General features: G+C 32.9%; 1 protein-coding gene across 6 annotated transcripts in view; it reads left to right on the top strand.

Annotated features, from left to right (window-relative positions):
* Lrp1b (LDL receptor related protein 1B) overlaps window positions 1-17,754 on the top strand; it is a 1,919,409-nt gene extending 1,901,655 nt beyond the window's left edge. For 5 of the 6 annotated variants that reach the window (XM_036183000.1, XM_036183003.1, XM_036182999.1 and 2 more), the window contains 5 exons: window positions 1,351-1,427; window positions 10,057-10,147; window positions 11,022-11,166; window positions 13,589-13,687; window positions 15,054-17,754. In XM_036183000.1, the coding sequence (XP_036038893.1) occupies window positions 1,351-1,427; window positions 10,057-10,147; window positions 11,022-11,166; window positions 13,589-13,687; window positions 15,054-15,194 (553 nt within the window). In that variant the 3' untranslated portion in view covers window positions 15,195-17,754. The remainder of the gene's footprint in view (window positions 1-1,350; window positions 1,428-10,056; window positions 10,148-11,021; window positions 11,167-13,588; window positions 13,688-15,053) is intronic. The other variant, XM_036183001.1, reaches the window with a different exon arrangement.
* Window positions 17,755-17,996: the final 242 nt, after the last annotated feature.

Raw genomic sequence — 17,996 nt, 5'->3', positions numbered from 1 at the left:
GCATTTCATTCATTGTCTATTTTATCCTAATTTTGTATGCTTTTTGCATTACATTGATTCAGTCTCACAAAAAGATCTGTAGATCTGGATTTTAATTTATCTGCTTCAATTATTTATGTATAATATAGTCCTATCACAAATGTTATATGTAGAAAAATTAACTTCATATAAATCTTCTATGAGGTAACAACACAAAACTTAGTAATTGCTTGAATCATAACATAAGTAATGATATTAATTTTCATTTGAACCATGTTTCATGCTCATAATTTAATGTTATCATTATTAATTAAATAACTATATACTTCAGAGAGAGCCATTATGCTGGTGACCCTGTACTTTGTCTGAAACCAGTTTCTGTTCATGGTTTGACTTCATTGGTGTGATGGTTTTATGGAATGTAACTAAGTTTTATGAGAGCCAATACTTTTTTACAGATATCAAAAGTAATGCACATGATGTGATAGAAGCTTAATTTGGAAAACAACATTATTCCTATGAATTAATTGTTACAAAAATCGTGTATTGCAGATATATAGTGCACATTACATTGAGAGAGATTCACTTGGAATGGTCCTGAAAGCTTTTCTCTCATATTGTGAAACTGTTCTGAATGGTGATATTTGAAAGTCATTTTATGTAAGAAGTAAGGCCAAAGATATTGTTTCTGTTTGGCTTGATGCTGACAGATTCACAGAGGCATTTCTGTTAGCCAGTTAGCACACTCAGGGAAAACAACTCACATTCATTTTTTTGTATCACCCAATTAGATACTACTGCTTTGTATTAAGAATAGATTTTCATCAAATCTACCCTCTTGTTCTCCTCTAGACTTATGTCAACAGTGTTGTGCTACCAATATAGGGGAAAAAACTTCTTGCTATGAAATCATTTGAGCTCCTATTAATAAACATATTATTTAACAAAGGAAAGCATTGTTTTTTTCCTATCACTGATTACTATGATTTTTCAGTATCTATAGTTATTCAATATATTTATTCAAAGTCCAACACCTTGATGTCTAGTAGTTACCTACACCTTAAACAACCAGTTAAACAAACTGCAGAAACTTAATAAAAAAGGTTTTTTTTTAATATGCATACTCAAAATTGATGGAGTAGCTGCTTGATTTATTTTTTTTACATATCCCAACAAATGCCATTCAGTTGAATTTACCTATAGCATACTGAAAATGTGAAATTTATTAGTCAAAAAGTCCTTGATCATGATGAATCTGTAATGATTGGCTCTTGTTTCAAAAATGAAATTTTATTTTAAGTTTCTACACTAGTGAATTTGTTTTATGTTATTTACTGATTTCTTGCTGTCTTGTTGTTTGGATCTTTCTAGATGCTCCACTAATTGGTCAGGTACACAATGTGAGAGGCCAGCCCCAAAGAGCAGCAAGTCTGAACACATCAGCACAAGTAAGTACCACAGAGTAAAATTTCTGTCTAGAAACTATAGAAGCCATTTCATCTTTTAGGTAGTCATTGAGGGATATGAGACTTGAAGGGAAAATAATAATAATCTTGTGTAATTAGAGAAAAATATAGTCTTGATACCTTTGAGGTACTATTGAAAATGAAACCTGATTGGTCAGATTATGAAGAAGGACATTTTCAAACAAACTTTGTAGGGGGTTCTATCTCTTTAAATGTTAATGTATATAATATTATATGTATGTATCATCTGTTGTTTATAACACTCAGAGCGGATCTACCTCAATCAACATTGTGTGTGCTTCCCTATTCTGTGACAACAAGGTGTAATTTTTTTTTTCAAAATAAGACATAAAAAGTGTCATTATTCAGATATATTGTCACATAATTTGACCTTCAATCAGGAGATTGGAAAGACCATAATGGGAAACAAGTGAAAATATATAGAGAGGAGGAGGAAAATTATATCACTGATGACAAAACATAAATTTGGTGATTCACTTCAGGAGACATGAGCAATAATCATACTATTTCAATACATATAAATGGCAAAGATAACATGAAGACTGAGATTATGGGTTTTTGTACATTAGTAATAGCCTGTGATGCTTTTTATCTATATAATCCTTACTCCTGTTTCCAAATAGGAAAAAAAAATAGGAAAGCAAGAGTTTCCAAATTTCTAACACCTATAGGTTGTAATAACTATGAGCATTTTGTAGAAATGGCATATACTTCTAAAACAGTGGTTCTCCACCTTCCTAGTGCTACAACCTTTTTACACAGTTCTTCATGTTCTGATCACTCACTATCCAAAAGTTATTTTTCTTGTGACTTCATAACTGTAATTTTACTACTGTTATGAATTGTTATATAAAGATTTTTAGAAACAGAGGTTTGACAGAGAGATTGGGTCCCATAGGTTGAGAACCACTACTCTCAAAGACTATCTTGGTCATAAATATTGTAAGCTGAATAGGTGAGATGTGTGTTCTTTGGTCACAAAGCACTGGAATTTTCATTGAAGTGTTTTAGCTGTGAATACATGAAAATTATGACAGGGAGGACTAGAGTACTAGAACTTGGGAAATGGTTTATAACAGGTTATGTGCGACAGATTTATTTAGACTAATTTTATACACAAAAGAGACAAAATGAATATTTGTTCTTGTTATCAAGTTTAGAACACAAAATAATATTATTGTAAATTTTTGAAGGTGCATTGATGTAAACAGTGATGTTGTAAACTATTTAAACATCTTACTAATTGTTATGAACATTTAAAAATGGTAACAGGCAGTAGAAATTGCCAGCTCATAGACAACAGAACCATAAAGGCAACATTGCTATGTTGAGGTGCGTTTATCCTTCCTTTAGGAAAGTTTTGCACGGGTCTCATTTAGAGAAAGTACAGATTCTTTGACAGGAAAAGGAATTCCAAACATTAGTGAAATTATCCAAAAGGAAATAATGAACCAGAGTACAATGTCTATCGAATTTTCTAAATTCATCATAAAGGCTATACTCAGAGAAAATTTGGATCATAAAAAGTGGTTTGGAGAAGGAAGTTGCAGGTATTTTCACTGTGAGTAAGACATCCAAACATTTGCATGGGCAACAGCCTCTTCTGAAAGTAAATACATCAGATAACAGAAAACAGCCCTGAAACAGGATGTGAGGTGTGAGATGTTCTGAGTAGTGCTGGCCTGACTTCTGAGACATTCCCTTCTTTCTTTCACTGAAAGTCTCTATAATTAGTAGAGACATCTGTGGGTATTGAAAGGCCTTTGCTGTTCAATCCTTGCATTATCACCAGGGGCTACCTACCCCAAGCAATGATTTTCTTAGAAGATGACTGAACTTGCTTCCGAGTACTGGAGAGTACTTTCAAGAGCTCACAGTAGATTCCCAGAGCAGCAGTGCCAGAGGAACGTTCAACCTGTTTTGTGTTGTTTGTGTTTGTAATAGAAATTGATGACACTTATCCTTGCAAGAGCAATAGAAAAAAATGTAAGAAGAAATGGCTAGTTCACAGTTCAGATTCTTATTTCATGAATGTAAATACCCAGGTTGCTGCATGATTACCATGGTTTTTCAGCCATGCTCATACAGTGATTTTGTAGGTTGTTCAACAATGTTGTTTCAGCCCATAGAATGAAAGCCATGCTCAGAGAATGGTGTTCATTTAGAAGAAAGTAACAATAAAGATCATTGCAACTTCCTGAATTTGTGTTTTCTCACAGAAAGCCATACCAAGTTCAATTATTCTTCCAAGGCAATGTATTATGTTTGATATTATAAAATATACAACAATGATCTCCTATTTTGAGTGTCAATTATTCAATACTTTTTTTTGTTTGTTTTTGTTTTTTGAGACAAGATTTCCCTGTGTAGCTTTGGAGCCTGTCCTGGAACTCACTCTGTAGCTCAGGCTGGCCTGGAACTCACAGAAATCAGCCTGCTTCTGCCTCCTGAGTGCTGGGATTAAAGGCGTGTGCTACCACTGCCTGGCTAATCATTCAATACTTTTAATTATAGGCAACTTCTAACTAAAGACTGCTTATTGTTAGATGTTTCCAAGTTAAAAAAAAAAACAACCAAAAATATAAAAAGTAGTCAAAACAAACAACAAAACAAAAAGCTTGTGTCAGTTGTTCTGAAGAGGGGAACTACAGCTTGCTGATGTAGGGGTGTTTTTCTTATCATCTCAGGGAAAAATCCCATGATTTTCAATGTTTGATGAGTACTCCTCAAATATAAGCAGAAGTCATTTGTCCATGAAGAACATTGTGATTGCGTGTTACACTTCCAAATAAAACAGTGAATAAGCACACAGTATTAGCTGCTTACCCATTGCTGTGATGAAACGCAATGACCAAAGTCACAGAAGAAAGTATTTATTTGAGTTGTGGATACGGAAGGTTGAAGTCCATGATGATAGAGTGGAAGAAGCCAGTGATAGGCATGGTAGCTGAAGCTGGAAGCTAAGGCCTCACATCCTGAACTGAAAACGTTGAATGTAGAGGGAACAGGGAATGATGTGTGGCTTTGAAGCCTCAAAGCTATCCTTGTGACACACTTCCTCCAGCAAGAGCACACATACTAAACCTATCCAAAGAGCCACCAAATGGAGATCAGCTGTTCAAACATCTGAGCCTCATTGGGGCCTTTCTCATTCAAATCACTACATGCAGCAGCATAAACATTGCCCTGGTTAGGAGAATGGTGCCTTCCTTTGACATCTCTTGTCTCTCTACAGGAAGATTTGCTCCCTAATTCATGCATAGCTATCATATTCATCTCCAGTAGCAATACAGGTATCTTCTGGGTCTTGGTGCTTCAAATGCTAAAAAACCAGCTTGAGTAATTGTGCAAAACTGTTAATCTAGTACTTTATACTCAGATTCTACTTGAAAAGCTACTTTGTCTCGTCTGAATAGTTTCAAACTCAGAATAAGAGATGTCATTTCATACTCCTATTTTAAATTCACATAAAATTTTAGAGAGAGTGGTGCTCAAATTTTGAGTTGTGGTATTTGTAGTGTGTGCTAAAATTAAGATAAAATATTCTCAGCATTTTTGTGAGGCCAATATTGGAAAGGTTTTGCTTTTACTGTAGTAAGAGGTACATCATTTCACCTCTTTCCTGAATTATCCTTATTTATTTTATGTCATCTGTTGTATTTTAACACAAAAAATCTGATTATATGATACCAAGACTGTGAAATATGCAAATATGAAAATATTAGTGATATGATGACATCTCCCTTCCAATTCTCCCAAAGCCATGATTTAAAAAAAAACTGAACTAAGTCGCAAACAATGTAGTAACCCTGGAAATAGTGTGAAGTTTAAGCTCTATTAGGCTGCAAAAGACTTCAAACAATGTGTGAGCACAGGAGTGTATAAACAATTAAGAGACTTGGTTACTTACCTGTGAAAAGGTGGCCAAACTAGAACCTGGCAGTTTGACTCAGGTTACAGAGGGTTTTGATTTGGAAATGTAAAAAGGATCAGAGGTTCAGAAGCATGAGGTACAACAGCTCTGGGAGCAGAAAAAATGTCCAAAGGAAGGAAAGTCACTGACTCCAGGAGCTGCAGAACAAGGGGAGGGGACAGTGTGGAAGTGGCCTGTGATGAATGGCAAACTCTTGTAACCACTTTGGAGTTAGCTTGGCTCAGCTGGAATGTAATATTTAATACTTTCTTTATAGTTTTCACAGCAATTCACAATATCTTTTGAGAATGCATTCTAACCTTTTTATATAAAGACATTTTATCTCTGTAACCATGTATTAAAACGTAGAATATCCTCTAATATGCCAAAACTTGCCTAATTTATGCTCACATTTTATCTATCATCTATCTATCTATCTATCTATCTATCTATCTATCTATCTATCTATCTACCTATCTATCTACCTATCTATCTATCTACCTATCTATCTATCTATCTATCTATCTATTACTAGAACTTCAGCAATAAAAAAGATGCTATTTTCTTAGGCATGGCAATGTGGACCTCTAATTCCAGAAGCTGGGATGCAGAGGAAGGAGAATTGCTAGAGGATTGAAAACCACCTGAGCTAGATAGTATGTTTGAGGCCATCTAAAAGTGAATAGTGAGATAATGTTGCAATTATAAGCAGATAAATAATCCCACCCTTTTATTGTCATGATTCTAAACTTTTCACATCAGTTCTCCTCTCATGAGGCATCTCAGACTTCCTTTTGTGACACTTCGGCTTTTATTCACTGTGGATAACTCACCATCTTCATCCTTCCCACTGGGTATGTTCTCTCCTATGGCTATGGCTATATGTACTGCCCTTTTCTCTCAATTCAGCATCTTTGGCAAGTCCTGTTTTGCTGACCTCAATTGTCAATCCTATGCTAAATTATGTGAAACTCCTAGCATCTTCTTATCTTCTCATGAGTCTGAGAATTACACCCTATACTCCTCGAGAATCTGAAGCTCAGTATATACCCAGATTTTTCCTTATGTTTCTCCACCCAAACAACTGACATTTTAGAAGGCTGCAAAATTGACCTAGGCACTTGAACAGCACAAGTTATATATGAACTTTGCTTTCTATCTTTTAAATTAAACCAAACAATGCAATCATTATGTATTTCTTCCTACTTTTTCAACATTGCTTCTTTTTCTTCAGTAGTATGAATTGCCAGTTCATTTATATGTCTTACACATACCTTCCTAATATCCCCTCTATTTTCTTGTATGTCACATGTCCTCCTAACTATCCATTTGTCACTCCAACCCTGTAGTTAGTTAGTTAGGGGCTGAAGAGTACCCATTCTTCAGTTCTCAATGGATATCTATCCTTTATATCCCCAGGGCTATATCTACCTTTTTATGAGGAAGTACTTAAGATGTCATGCTTTTTGTTGTTATAGTAGTAGTTGTTGTTGTTTTGAGACAGGATCTCTATGTATCCCTGGCTGTTCTGGAACTCGCTATGTAAAGCAGGCTGGCCTCAAAAATCATAGAGGTCTACCTATCTTTGCCTCTCAAATGCTGTGATTGGATTGAAAGCATTCACCACTATGCCCACAAGATGCCATGTTTAATGAAGTTGTTTCTTTCATTATCTAATATATGTCAAGTGCCATGAGAGGAAGTGTATTCATATTCATAGAGCAAAGTTAAAGTTCATGTTAAGATGTATTTGTTAAATGAGAACTCAACATATGGGCCTCAAGTCACCTTAACAACTGTACTATTTGCAGAGAAAAGAAAGTAAAAGTTTTGCCCTCAAAGGGCAAATATATTGTGAAATATATGAGATGACCAAAGATAACATGTACTTTGTAAATGAATAACCTGAAACAATTTTTCCAAGTCAACATTGCTAATTTGTTTTGAAAAGAAGCATCTTGACACAGTGTGGCTTCTTGAGAGGTTCAGGGCTGCCTCTCCCAGGGAAGACTATGTATCCAGAACTGCATTACAAGGAAAAACTTGTTTTGTTCATTATGACATTACTGAGCTACTTCCCTCTGCTTGCTCAACCTTCCCATCAGTTTACAATTCACTTTTCATGTTCTTTTCATAGATTGGATTTGTGCATGCTAAAAATATATTTACTGATTAGCACACTATATTGTAACTTATTTTTTATTGTGAATAGATCTTTTATTATAATATATTCTGATGTTCTCCTTCACCAAATCTACCCAGTTCCTCCCCATTATTATACTCACTCAAATCCACAGCACTTCTTTCTCATTAGGATGAAAACAGGAATCTAAAAATAAAAACAATAAGTAATAAATAATGAATAATAATAATAATAAACTTAGGTAAGATAACAAACAAGCCAAAGAAAAAGCTCTTGATTAACTATCTACTTTAAAATTCTAAAACCTTTATAATATCAGTTGTTTCTAATAATGTTTTATAAAAATAAAAACAAAATACTGTCTATATTATTTATTATCCACATTAAACATTATTGCAGTTACCTTGATTTGTTGCATAAACATACCAGATGTCTGGGCTCTTAAACAGAGCTCTGTAATGTATTGGGATTGAGGTTACCCTCTGTGGTGGGGAAATTAAAAGAAAAAGAGATGCTTAGTTTTCTTGCATGCATAATTAATATTTTAGCTTATGGGATGGCAGAAACTAGGGAGAATAGGTAAATGTATAAATTTATAAATATTTTACATTTTCAATGACAAGGAAGAAATGCTGCATATTTTGAATCTAGTGGTGGTTGGCTTTACACATTTTCTGATGTTCTAAGCATTTATAGAAAAAGAATGTATAATGAAGTGAAGATATCTGTCAAGTTAATATCAACCAGTTGAGACCATATATTAATAGGAATCTGGCTTATTTCTTTATATTTAAAATTTATAACCAACTATTAATTATATCAAAGCTGCCTGGTATTCTGTCTTCATTAATGGCTGATAAATTATATATATCCATAATGTTCACCTCCTCTGAAACAAAGGTAAAATGTAATATTGAACTCATCAAGTTGTATAGCCAAGATATCATGAAAGAACAAAATGAGTTTTATGTTTTAAGTGAATAAAAATGAAAGTTGTGTGTAGAGATATATCTGTCAATACATATTTCTCCAGGTTATAAGCTGGGATGCTGACATACATGATTTTTTAACGAACATCTTAAGATATTTTGGTAATTGATCTCCAGCAATCTTTCTTTTGTATCCTCAATAAGTAACTATGAAACCTCAATCTCTTTGATACAGTGTTTGCATATTGTGCATAATGTGATGATTAACTTCAACTTCATCAGTATTTTATATGCACATGCATATGCAGAGGAAATTTTCTATATTTTGATAAGCTTTGATATTCTATGCATAAATGTTTGTGATACTTAAATTTTAGTTAAAGTGGAATTGTATTGTATCTGGGTCACTTGTCAGGTAAGCTATTTTGTTGAATGTCTACAGAAAGCCTAGTTTCATGTGTGTTGTCTGTTAGCCTTTGAAAAAAATTAGTATTGGCTGCTCAAGAATGCTACACGATATTCCTGCATTTGCATCCAGCTTCTTCCTTCCATTCATGGTGTATCATAGCATACCATCCTAGAGTTACAGTATCAGCATAATGTAGTGATTCTACAAGTATCTGTGTCTAATAAAAATCACTGCAGCACTACACTTCCTATGAAAGAAAAACAATGTTTCTCTGATTTCTCTTTCCTAAAATCAGATGAAGAAAAATTAAAAATAACATTTAAAGAATGTTAAAATTATAGACCCTAAGGTCATTTTCATGAACATAAAAACAAAAAGTAGACATTTTTCAACATAAATTGAAGTTCCAAAAATATTTTCCTGACATCATTCTGCATTTGAGATTGGAGAAAGACATTTACTTTTTTTATTTATTTGATGAACAAACTTACAGCTATCTGTTTCTTCTTAAAATTTTTAGAATATATTCGTCTTGTTTTATGTGTATAACTGTTTGTCTACATGTATGTACCATTGGGTGTGCCTCAATGTTGAGTTCAGGAAAGGATGTCAGAATAATCTCTAAATTATTCTTGTTACTCATTTAACAGTAAGCATAAGCCAGAGTTCAGGTAACCTACTCAAGGTCTCTCTCCAAAGTAGTTCATAAAACTAATGCTTATGTCCATGCCTAATAAACCAAGCTATTATATCTGTTGCAGTTTCCCATGTTGCTGTTTTACTTGCCACAGACACTATGGCTAATCTTAATTGTACCTTACAGAACAATAACTTAGTTTATGGGAATGTAGTCCATGAAATTTAATATTCAGTCATCATTGACTTACAAAGTGTACTTTTACTATATCCTGCTCATAAATATGATGCTTATCAGTAATTCAGGATCAAAGTTATTAATTCTAAATATATGGTCTTTAAATGCAATATATAAACAAAAGATATCTAACCAAGCATCTCAATAGGCTCTTTGGTAGGGAGTTTTTGTTAAAAAAGTTATGACCTCCAAATACAAACATCTGTTCCATGCTTTATTTTTATTCATATTAATGGTGAAATTATTTAGTGTGACAGTCTAATTATACCAAACTTTATATCATTTTTTAATTTGTTCTTCTATGAATCAATTTATTTTCCAGGGAGCATTGCTATCATTGTGCCTCTTGTCCTCTTGGTGACCTTAATAACCACCCTAGTGATTGGTTTAGTGCTTTGTAAGAGAAAAAGAAGGTAAGATGCTGTACTCTGGATTCATGGGCAGTGACTGGGCCATATGAAAGTGGCAGAAATGTTACGTTTTATTTTTCTTAAAAACAGGATTAATTATCCCAATTACAAAATGATTTCTCAATTTGTTTACCCCTATTTCATTTAAAATTACATGAGTATTCCTTCACATTATATGACATAATCCCTCCATGTATCTCTTATAATGAAACCAACATAGACATATCATTGACAATTTTGGTAGAATTTTATACTTCTAGTGCACTTCCCTTGAATAAACAATGATATCTGAAGATTGCCTTATCACTTTATTTTATATAATTATTGGTATCAATTATTTACTATGCAAGTATACTATAAATTATATTTTTAATGGGTAATGTGTATTTATTTTGTTTTATTTCCCCCAAATGAAAGTTTCAATTTATATAACTGTGCAGCTGTATAGATGTTGATTAATCATACTAGAGTTTGTGAATTAAGATTCTAGCCATTGATTTCAAGATTATAAACATGACATTGCAAAGTTTCTTTATTATATTTTGCTAGGGTTAATTTTCATACCAAAGAAAACATTTGAAATTTAACTTACAATTGAATTGTGAATTTTCTATCAATGTATTATTGTATTCAGAGAATTTTAATTCTTATATGTTTTCACACATTGTTCAATCATATTCATAGAAAATAGTCAAGTTATGAGTTTTCTATTCCTTTCTTATTTGAAAAATCTCAACTATTAAATTTCCTCAATTGTATTTCATTCAGAATTTATCAGTTGTACCATGTCAGCAAATCAGTAAATGTTTTAATAGTACATAACATAATCTGTGATCTCTGCACAACTGATATTTAAATTTATGTCCACATACTATAGAACAAAGACAATTAGAAGACAGCCTATCATCAATGGAGGAATAAATGTAGAAATCGGCAATCCGTCATACAATATGTATGAAGTAGGTCATGACCACAGCGACGGGAGTCTTTTAGAACCAAGTTTCATGATAGATCCAATAAAGGTAATATGTCTTGAGATCATGAGCAGAGAATACTAACATTCATGAAAAAACACTACAGAGTTCTGAATTAACCATGCATTTTTAATATCTAAAATTATAGTAAAGACTTTAAGATGTATTGTGCTATCTAGGCTCTTCTAAGAGAAAATATTTGTTGAATGACATTCACTGGAGCATAATAGTTATACTATGTGATTTAGAAAAAAATGTGTTCACTTAGTTTATAAAGATAGAACTTTATTTAGTATAATAACTTAAATTGTGTGGAGACCCAGCATCTGTAATGGACAGCATAATGCAAAAACACTATGTACTTTATTTTTCAATGTGTAAAGAGATCATTAGTTGAATTTCAAAATGATTATTTTTTATCACAATGTGTTTTGTTGAAAAATCATAAAAGCTGCATAGTTTTTCTTTGATCCATAGTTTCTCAACTGTTATTCAGCTACTGAGTTATTAAAGACACTTTCCAAATTGTAACTTATAGTATAATCACAATAACCAATAATTCACTTAAGTGATTCTCTCTTGTTTCTGTAGTCTCCATCCAGGCAATCTACTTCTAAACCTAGGTTTGGACTTCATAAGCTAGAAATTAGTAGTCACATTCTCTATTATAAAAATCAACAAGTACTACATGGACAAAATGTACAGATACTATAATCATTTACATTAGGACTGTTTTACTTGCTATTAATTAGCAAACCCTTACATATGGAACTTCTCATGAAAGAAGTACTGCTTACCTTAGTATATCTTATTGTACATGATACTAAAAGATTATACATACTTGATGCACTTGGGATTTATCTGTGTAAAAGAAAGCCATCTTAACACACAGACTTCTGGCATCCTTCCAGCTGTTCTAAGGAAGAACAATGTCCATCAGGTACCATGAACTGATGAGAATGCACTCCTCAACTTTTGATGAAAATTTTTAAAATCCCTTTGTTATTTTGATTCCTAGCCATTGAATTAGTGCAATTACTTAAACTTAAAGAGAATACAGTTGGTTGAAATAGTCACAAACTTACTGCATGAAAATAAAACCATATTTCAGGCTTTTCACATATAATTTCAGCGTACTCATATAGTTTCACTTAGTATTCAGTAAATGTGTATTTAATGATTAGCTGACTGAGTAGCTGAAATTGTATAAGACACATCTTAACAGTTTATTTCTACCTGGTTCATAAGGTTTGGAATGTAACTGTGAATTGTTACATGAATGGTAACTACAGAACAACCAAGTAACAGCTACAGAAAGTCAGGCCATAGCACATGATCAAGCAGATTGTTTTCCCCTCATTTGATGTAATCAAATGCAAATTATATTGCACATATATTTTTGTGAAATGGTCAGTTCCATTATGTTGAATGTGAATAAGCCTCCTGGTTCCTTGATACCTTATGATCAAAAGGACTATTGTCTTTAGTAAAATTAATAAAACAGAACTGAGGCTGAAATAATTAGAAATACACAGAATGTTATATTTATAAATTTTCACCACAATTCATTTCAAAATTACTTGGATTTTCTTATTCAAAAGTGGGAATAATTAAAAAGAGATTGGTTTTTCATTAAAACTCCAAGTTCTATAGTTATTTTTTAAATTTCTGATATGAGACTTTTGTGAAAAAGTATTAAAGGACCAAATTGACTTCATTCATATTAGAGTATTTTCCAAAGACTCTTCTCTTTGTAACACATCTTAGGTTGTTCAACATTAAAAGTTGATGCTGAAGATTTTTTGTTGTTGTTGTTGGAGCTGAGGACCGAACCCAGGACCTTGCACTTGCTAGGCAAGCACTCTACCGCTGAGCTAAATCCCCAGCCCTACTGAAGATTTTTTTAAACACATATATGCTCCTTTGTATTTCTGTGCTATTAAATGTTCACAAATAATATAACTATCAAACATTATACTGTGAATATGAGGATAAAAATTGGATAATTCTTCCTTTAAACCCAATGAAGTACAAAGCAATGAACAGAGATGGGGACTCTTTTAGTCTTAAGAACAGATTTCCAAAAAGAAAATTTAAACTGATATATCAGTTGAAATTTTATTTTTTAATCCTAATATTATAACATGATGATGAATTGTTAGGATAGCTAAGTCTTCAGGAAAGATGACTTTCTGAATTCCAAATTTTCAATGTGAAAAATTTCATTGATATTTCCAGGGATAAACAAAAGTGGACATGATTCACACAGAACACATGTCAGGAAGCTGGAGCTTACTGAGAGTCTCGCCTTTAAGACAAATACCTCCAGTTCTACATGCTGACACAAACCTCCGGATTTAGCCTAGGGTTAAAGAGTATTTTATATTAATTGTATCATTTAGTTATGTTTTATATCAGGGAAAATGTTCCCGTGACATTAGATGAGATAAAATTTCCTGTTTGTGTACAGTCCAGGTACATAGGGGGAGGTCCCAGTGCTTTCAAGCTTCCACACACAGCACCGCCCATCTACCTAAACTCTGACTTGAAAGGACCACTCACTTCCGGGGTGAGAGAAACAGCCCTTCCTTTCCTCTTCATCCCACTACAATCCCTCTCCATTCACAGAGCCGTGCTTGACTTGGACAGAACCTGACTTTACAGTGTTTGTTAACAAGAGGCTGCAGAAAATCTCAGACTTTTGCAGTGTGTTCTTTGCCTGCAACAATGCTTACAATATGTGCTACCAAGTTAGGCCAGCCATTAAGTCGATAGTACTTCCTCTATGGGATTTGGAAGAACTATAAATTGTATGGCCAGCAGATTTATGAAGAGAAATTTAAAGTGAATGAATTTGTTTTAATTATAGACAGATAGGTAGATAGATAATAAATATGAAGCTAAGTTAAAATATACTTTAAAATGTGTCATCCTATTCACAAATTAGGTAGGGGTCATCTAATTAAATCTTATTTTTTGACATTTAGTTACTGGGATTAGAAAAAGCTTTTCTGTCCACAGTCACAGAGCTCATTTTAGGCAGAACAATAGACTGTGGATTTCCATGTTCCCTCCACCTCTTTCTCCTGACCATCCAATCCTTTTCATCCTCACTGTCTGTCTTACAGTGTCTCCTTTGCATGCTATAAAGAGTACATATTTCTTTGCTGGAACTAAGGTTAAGATACTGCATTAAAAAAAAAAAAAATAGGAAAACTCAAACTAAACAAAAAGACCCATACAAATAAAAATGAAATGGCACTTTCTTGTGTTAAGTTGCAATTTCTTTAATGATGAATATTGCATGTCAGAGCCTGAACTGAACTGAAAGAGCCTGCCTATGTTAACCTTGATCTTTCTTCAAAATCAACCAGGCCTCTGAAACCTCAGATGAGTGTGAAGTAAAGATTTTTTGGAAGACTACAGAGTGTTTCACATAGCGAATGCATGAAGGTTGTTGGAAACAAAAATGCTATGTATATTTTAAAGGCGCCTCCCTGATGTATTTTGAAACTTTGACTTTTCTTCATTTACTTATGTTTAATTCACAGTGGAAAATTAGAAAAGGAAACCAGTTAGGTGATTTTTGTATTGGCAAATTCTGTGCTATCTGTGGATTACATCAGCAGTCAGGGATGGTGACAATGGGAGTATAAGGCCAAATACCCTTCAAATGTGACAATTAAGTCTAACATTTTACAGTAAAGCCATGTAGGTATAACTACAAGGACATACTGGCTTTTAGTCTTATAGCAAAGCTTCTGCTTGGCTCCCAAGCTACCTTTAAAATCCAGTTATGTTTCTACATTTAAATAGACTAAAATCTATGAACACGGAATTTAAATTGCATGCTATCATTAAAAATAGACATTTTACAAAATATTCAATGTGATCAAAAAGATAGTAAAATTAAACTTATTTGCTTTCTCCTTCAGCCAACAAATTACTCCAACCCAGTGTATGCAAAACTGTATATGGATGGACAGAACTGTCGAAACTCCTTAGGAAGTGTTGATGAACGGAAAGAACTGCTCCCAAAGAAAATTGAAATTGGCATCAGAGAGACAGTGGCATAATGAAGGACACTTTTCTATGCTGTATAAATGTATAAAATATAAGGATTACTTTTCTATGTTCCAACAGTATTATACTTGTTTTAGCATCAGCATTATCCCTATATCTTTTTCCTGGTTAATTATTTTCTGAGTTTTTTGGGTTTTTTTTTTTTGCTAATGAATATTGATTCACCATTTTTATGGTATTTTTATGAAAAATAACTGCACTACACTACAACTTACAATAATGCTGCTGATATGACACACCTTTAAATTTGTTAAAGTTAAAAAAACCAACATATTCCTTTGTAGAGTTAATATGAGCAATCTATTTTATAAGAATTTTTTAGTTCTACATAATCAGCAATGTACTCTCCATTTTCTCATTCTATTGTCTGGATACTGTAATGCAATGCAATTGTATTTCTCTTGAAAAGACAAACACTCTTCTTTATGCCCATAAACATGGATTGAGACTTGGCTGAGGATACATAGCCCTTACAAGTTTAGCATCTCCTGATTTAAAATTAGTCTCAGATGACAAAGGAATAGCTGGAATTTTTGAGGAAAAAAATTAAAACTTTAAAAAATTCATAACATTAATAATTTGCATGAATACAAATGACTTATTTTTCAAAAATTTAGTAGACTCTATGATATACAAAACACATACCCCCTGTAACAATAGTGATATTTAGGTTGATAGAACATAGCAAACATATAACCAGAACAGGACTAATAGCACTTGCCATGGGATAGGACCTTTAATTCCTCCTTGGTCCTGAGGCACACAGCCAGCCAAGAACACAGCAGGACATGGGTACTCATGTCTTACATATTTCTTTCCCAATATGTTCATGTTGTGGATGGATATCACCCTTTAACCACACTGAACACAAGAAAACCATGTACAACCACACAAACTGATGACAAGATTTCTTTTTGCGAGGCCAAAGAGAATTTCCTTTGTAAAAAGTAATTAGCAAATATTTTAAAGATATGATATGACGAATTAATTGTTCTCCAAATTCAACTACAATTCAAGGACTGTTTGAGGAATAAGAATAACTTGCCATGATGCCAGGTGGAGAGTTTTTCTGTGCTATTAGCATTGGTAATTTGGTTTCTCTTTGGTTATACAAAATACACAGACCCATTCACTTTGTTTGTTTGTTTCAATTCTTGATTGTAATAAATATGGTTTATTTAAGTTGTATAAAAAAGATAGCATTTTTATACAAATACCTTTAAAGGCACAAAAAATTTATTCATAAGCTGTGGGGTTTTTTGTCCCTCTGATAGACATGACTGACTTTTAGCTGTCATAATGTATTAATCTAACAGATGAAATATGTTTGTGGTTGCTCTCTATCCCTTTGTACAAGCATTAAAAACTGCTGTTTTATAAGGAAATTTTTGTTGTACTATGTGCATGCATACTACCTATTTCTAAACTTTGCCATACTGAGGCCTTTATAGAATATTGGTTTATGTAATACTCGTGTGATTTGCTTGAACAATGTTATGCATACCATAAACTTTTTCAGGTTCTTGTTTAAGTACATTTTTTAAATTGAACAGTATTTTTCATTTTGGTTATAATAGTCATTTTGCCTATGTTTCTACAATGAAGTGTTAAATACTTTATAAAAAAATTGTTGACTGACTTATTTAAATGAAACTCTACATATTTAAGAGCTTGTGTTTGGATGTTTTTAAATTATAAAGTCCTTTCGTTATATGGTTTAGATAGTTCAACATTATCTTAAAGAACATATCTTCAGGGAAGGAGAAGTGTCATTGAATAATTTTCCACAGGATATCTGAAGAAGCATTTTCTACCTTTTCTAAAATGGAAAGGTTTCTTTGCGATTGCATTTCACTGACTTGAAACAAGTTACACATGCAGTAATGTCACTATAATTAATAAGCCAGCGTTATCACTCTTCTTCCCTTTCTCAACACATCACCAAAAACTGAGAATCTATAAGATGCTGTTTCGACACCTCTGTTTAAGTGGTATGCTCATTGGAGTATCAGACTGAGATTTCTACTGTTACTATTAAAATAAATCATAGCGAACCATATAGTAAGTGTGGCAAACAAGACCTACCATTAATGAGTTGTTTCTTTCCAGTAGACATTTTAGAAATACATTCAAGAGAGGTTTTTGAAAACAGCCCTGATCACTGCTTACATCTCTGTTCACTAATGTTTCATTCTCCCATGACATGTATGAAAGTGTGCATTAAAATCAATATTCATTATTTGCTGCAACTTTATAGCCAGTCTAACATAACAAAATATTTTCACTACTGGAACTCAGTCTCTACTATTTCTGTCATGTGCTCTCTTTTCCAATTACATAATGTTTATATAATTATATTTTGTAATTTTCTATTACAAAGAGCTAAGTAAATGCTTTAAAAATCAAGTATGTAAATCCATATTGGTAACTCTTTATCAGTCACACTAACACAATGCTTCCTGGGTAATTGTTTCAATATTTGATGTGAGATGTTTTATTTTTAAAAACTAGTGTTTCCAAGTAAACCTGACCCCTCTACAAATTTCTTTCCATAAAACAAAGATTTTCAACCTCTCAAAATCTTAGACTAGACTATTCTTATTTGTCCTTTCCAGGGTAAAGTATCCATCTGGAACTCTGTACTCTATCCTCCAAGGGGATGATAGCAACACACTCTACAATTTTGTAACAATGAATCATATCTAGAGATACTGTCAGCTATTTTGTGGGAAACAAAATTATCCATGTTAAGGAACGCTGTTGTAGAAATGCATGCTGTCTCTCACTATTAAATA

Source organism: Onychomys torridus, chromosome 4 (genome assembly GCF_903995425.1).
Source record: "Onychomys torridus chromosome 4, mOncTor1.1, whole genome shotgun sequence".
NCBI lineage: Eukaryota > Metazoa > Chordata > Mammalia > Rodentia > Cricetidae > Onychomys > Onychomys torridus.
Note: the sequence above shows the minus strand (reverse complement) of the source record. Positions and strands in the feature narration are given on the sequence as shown.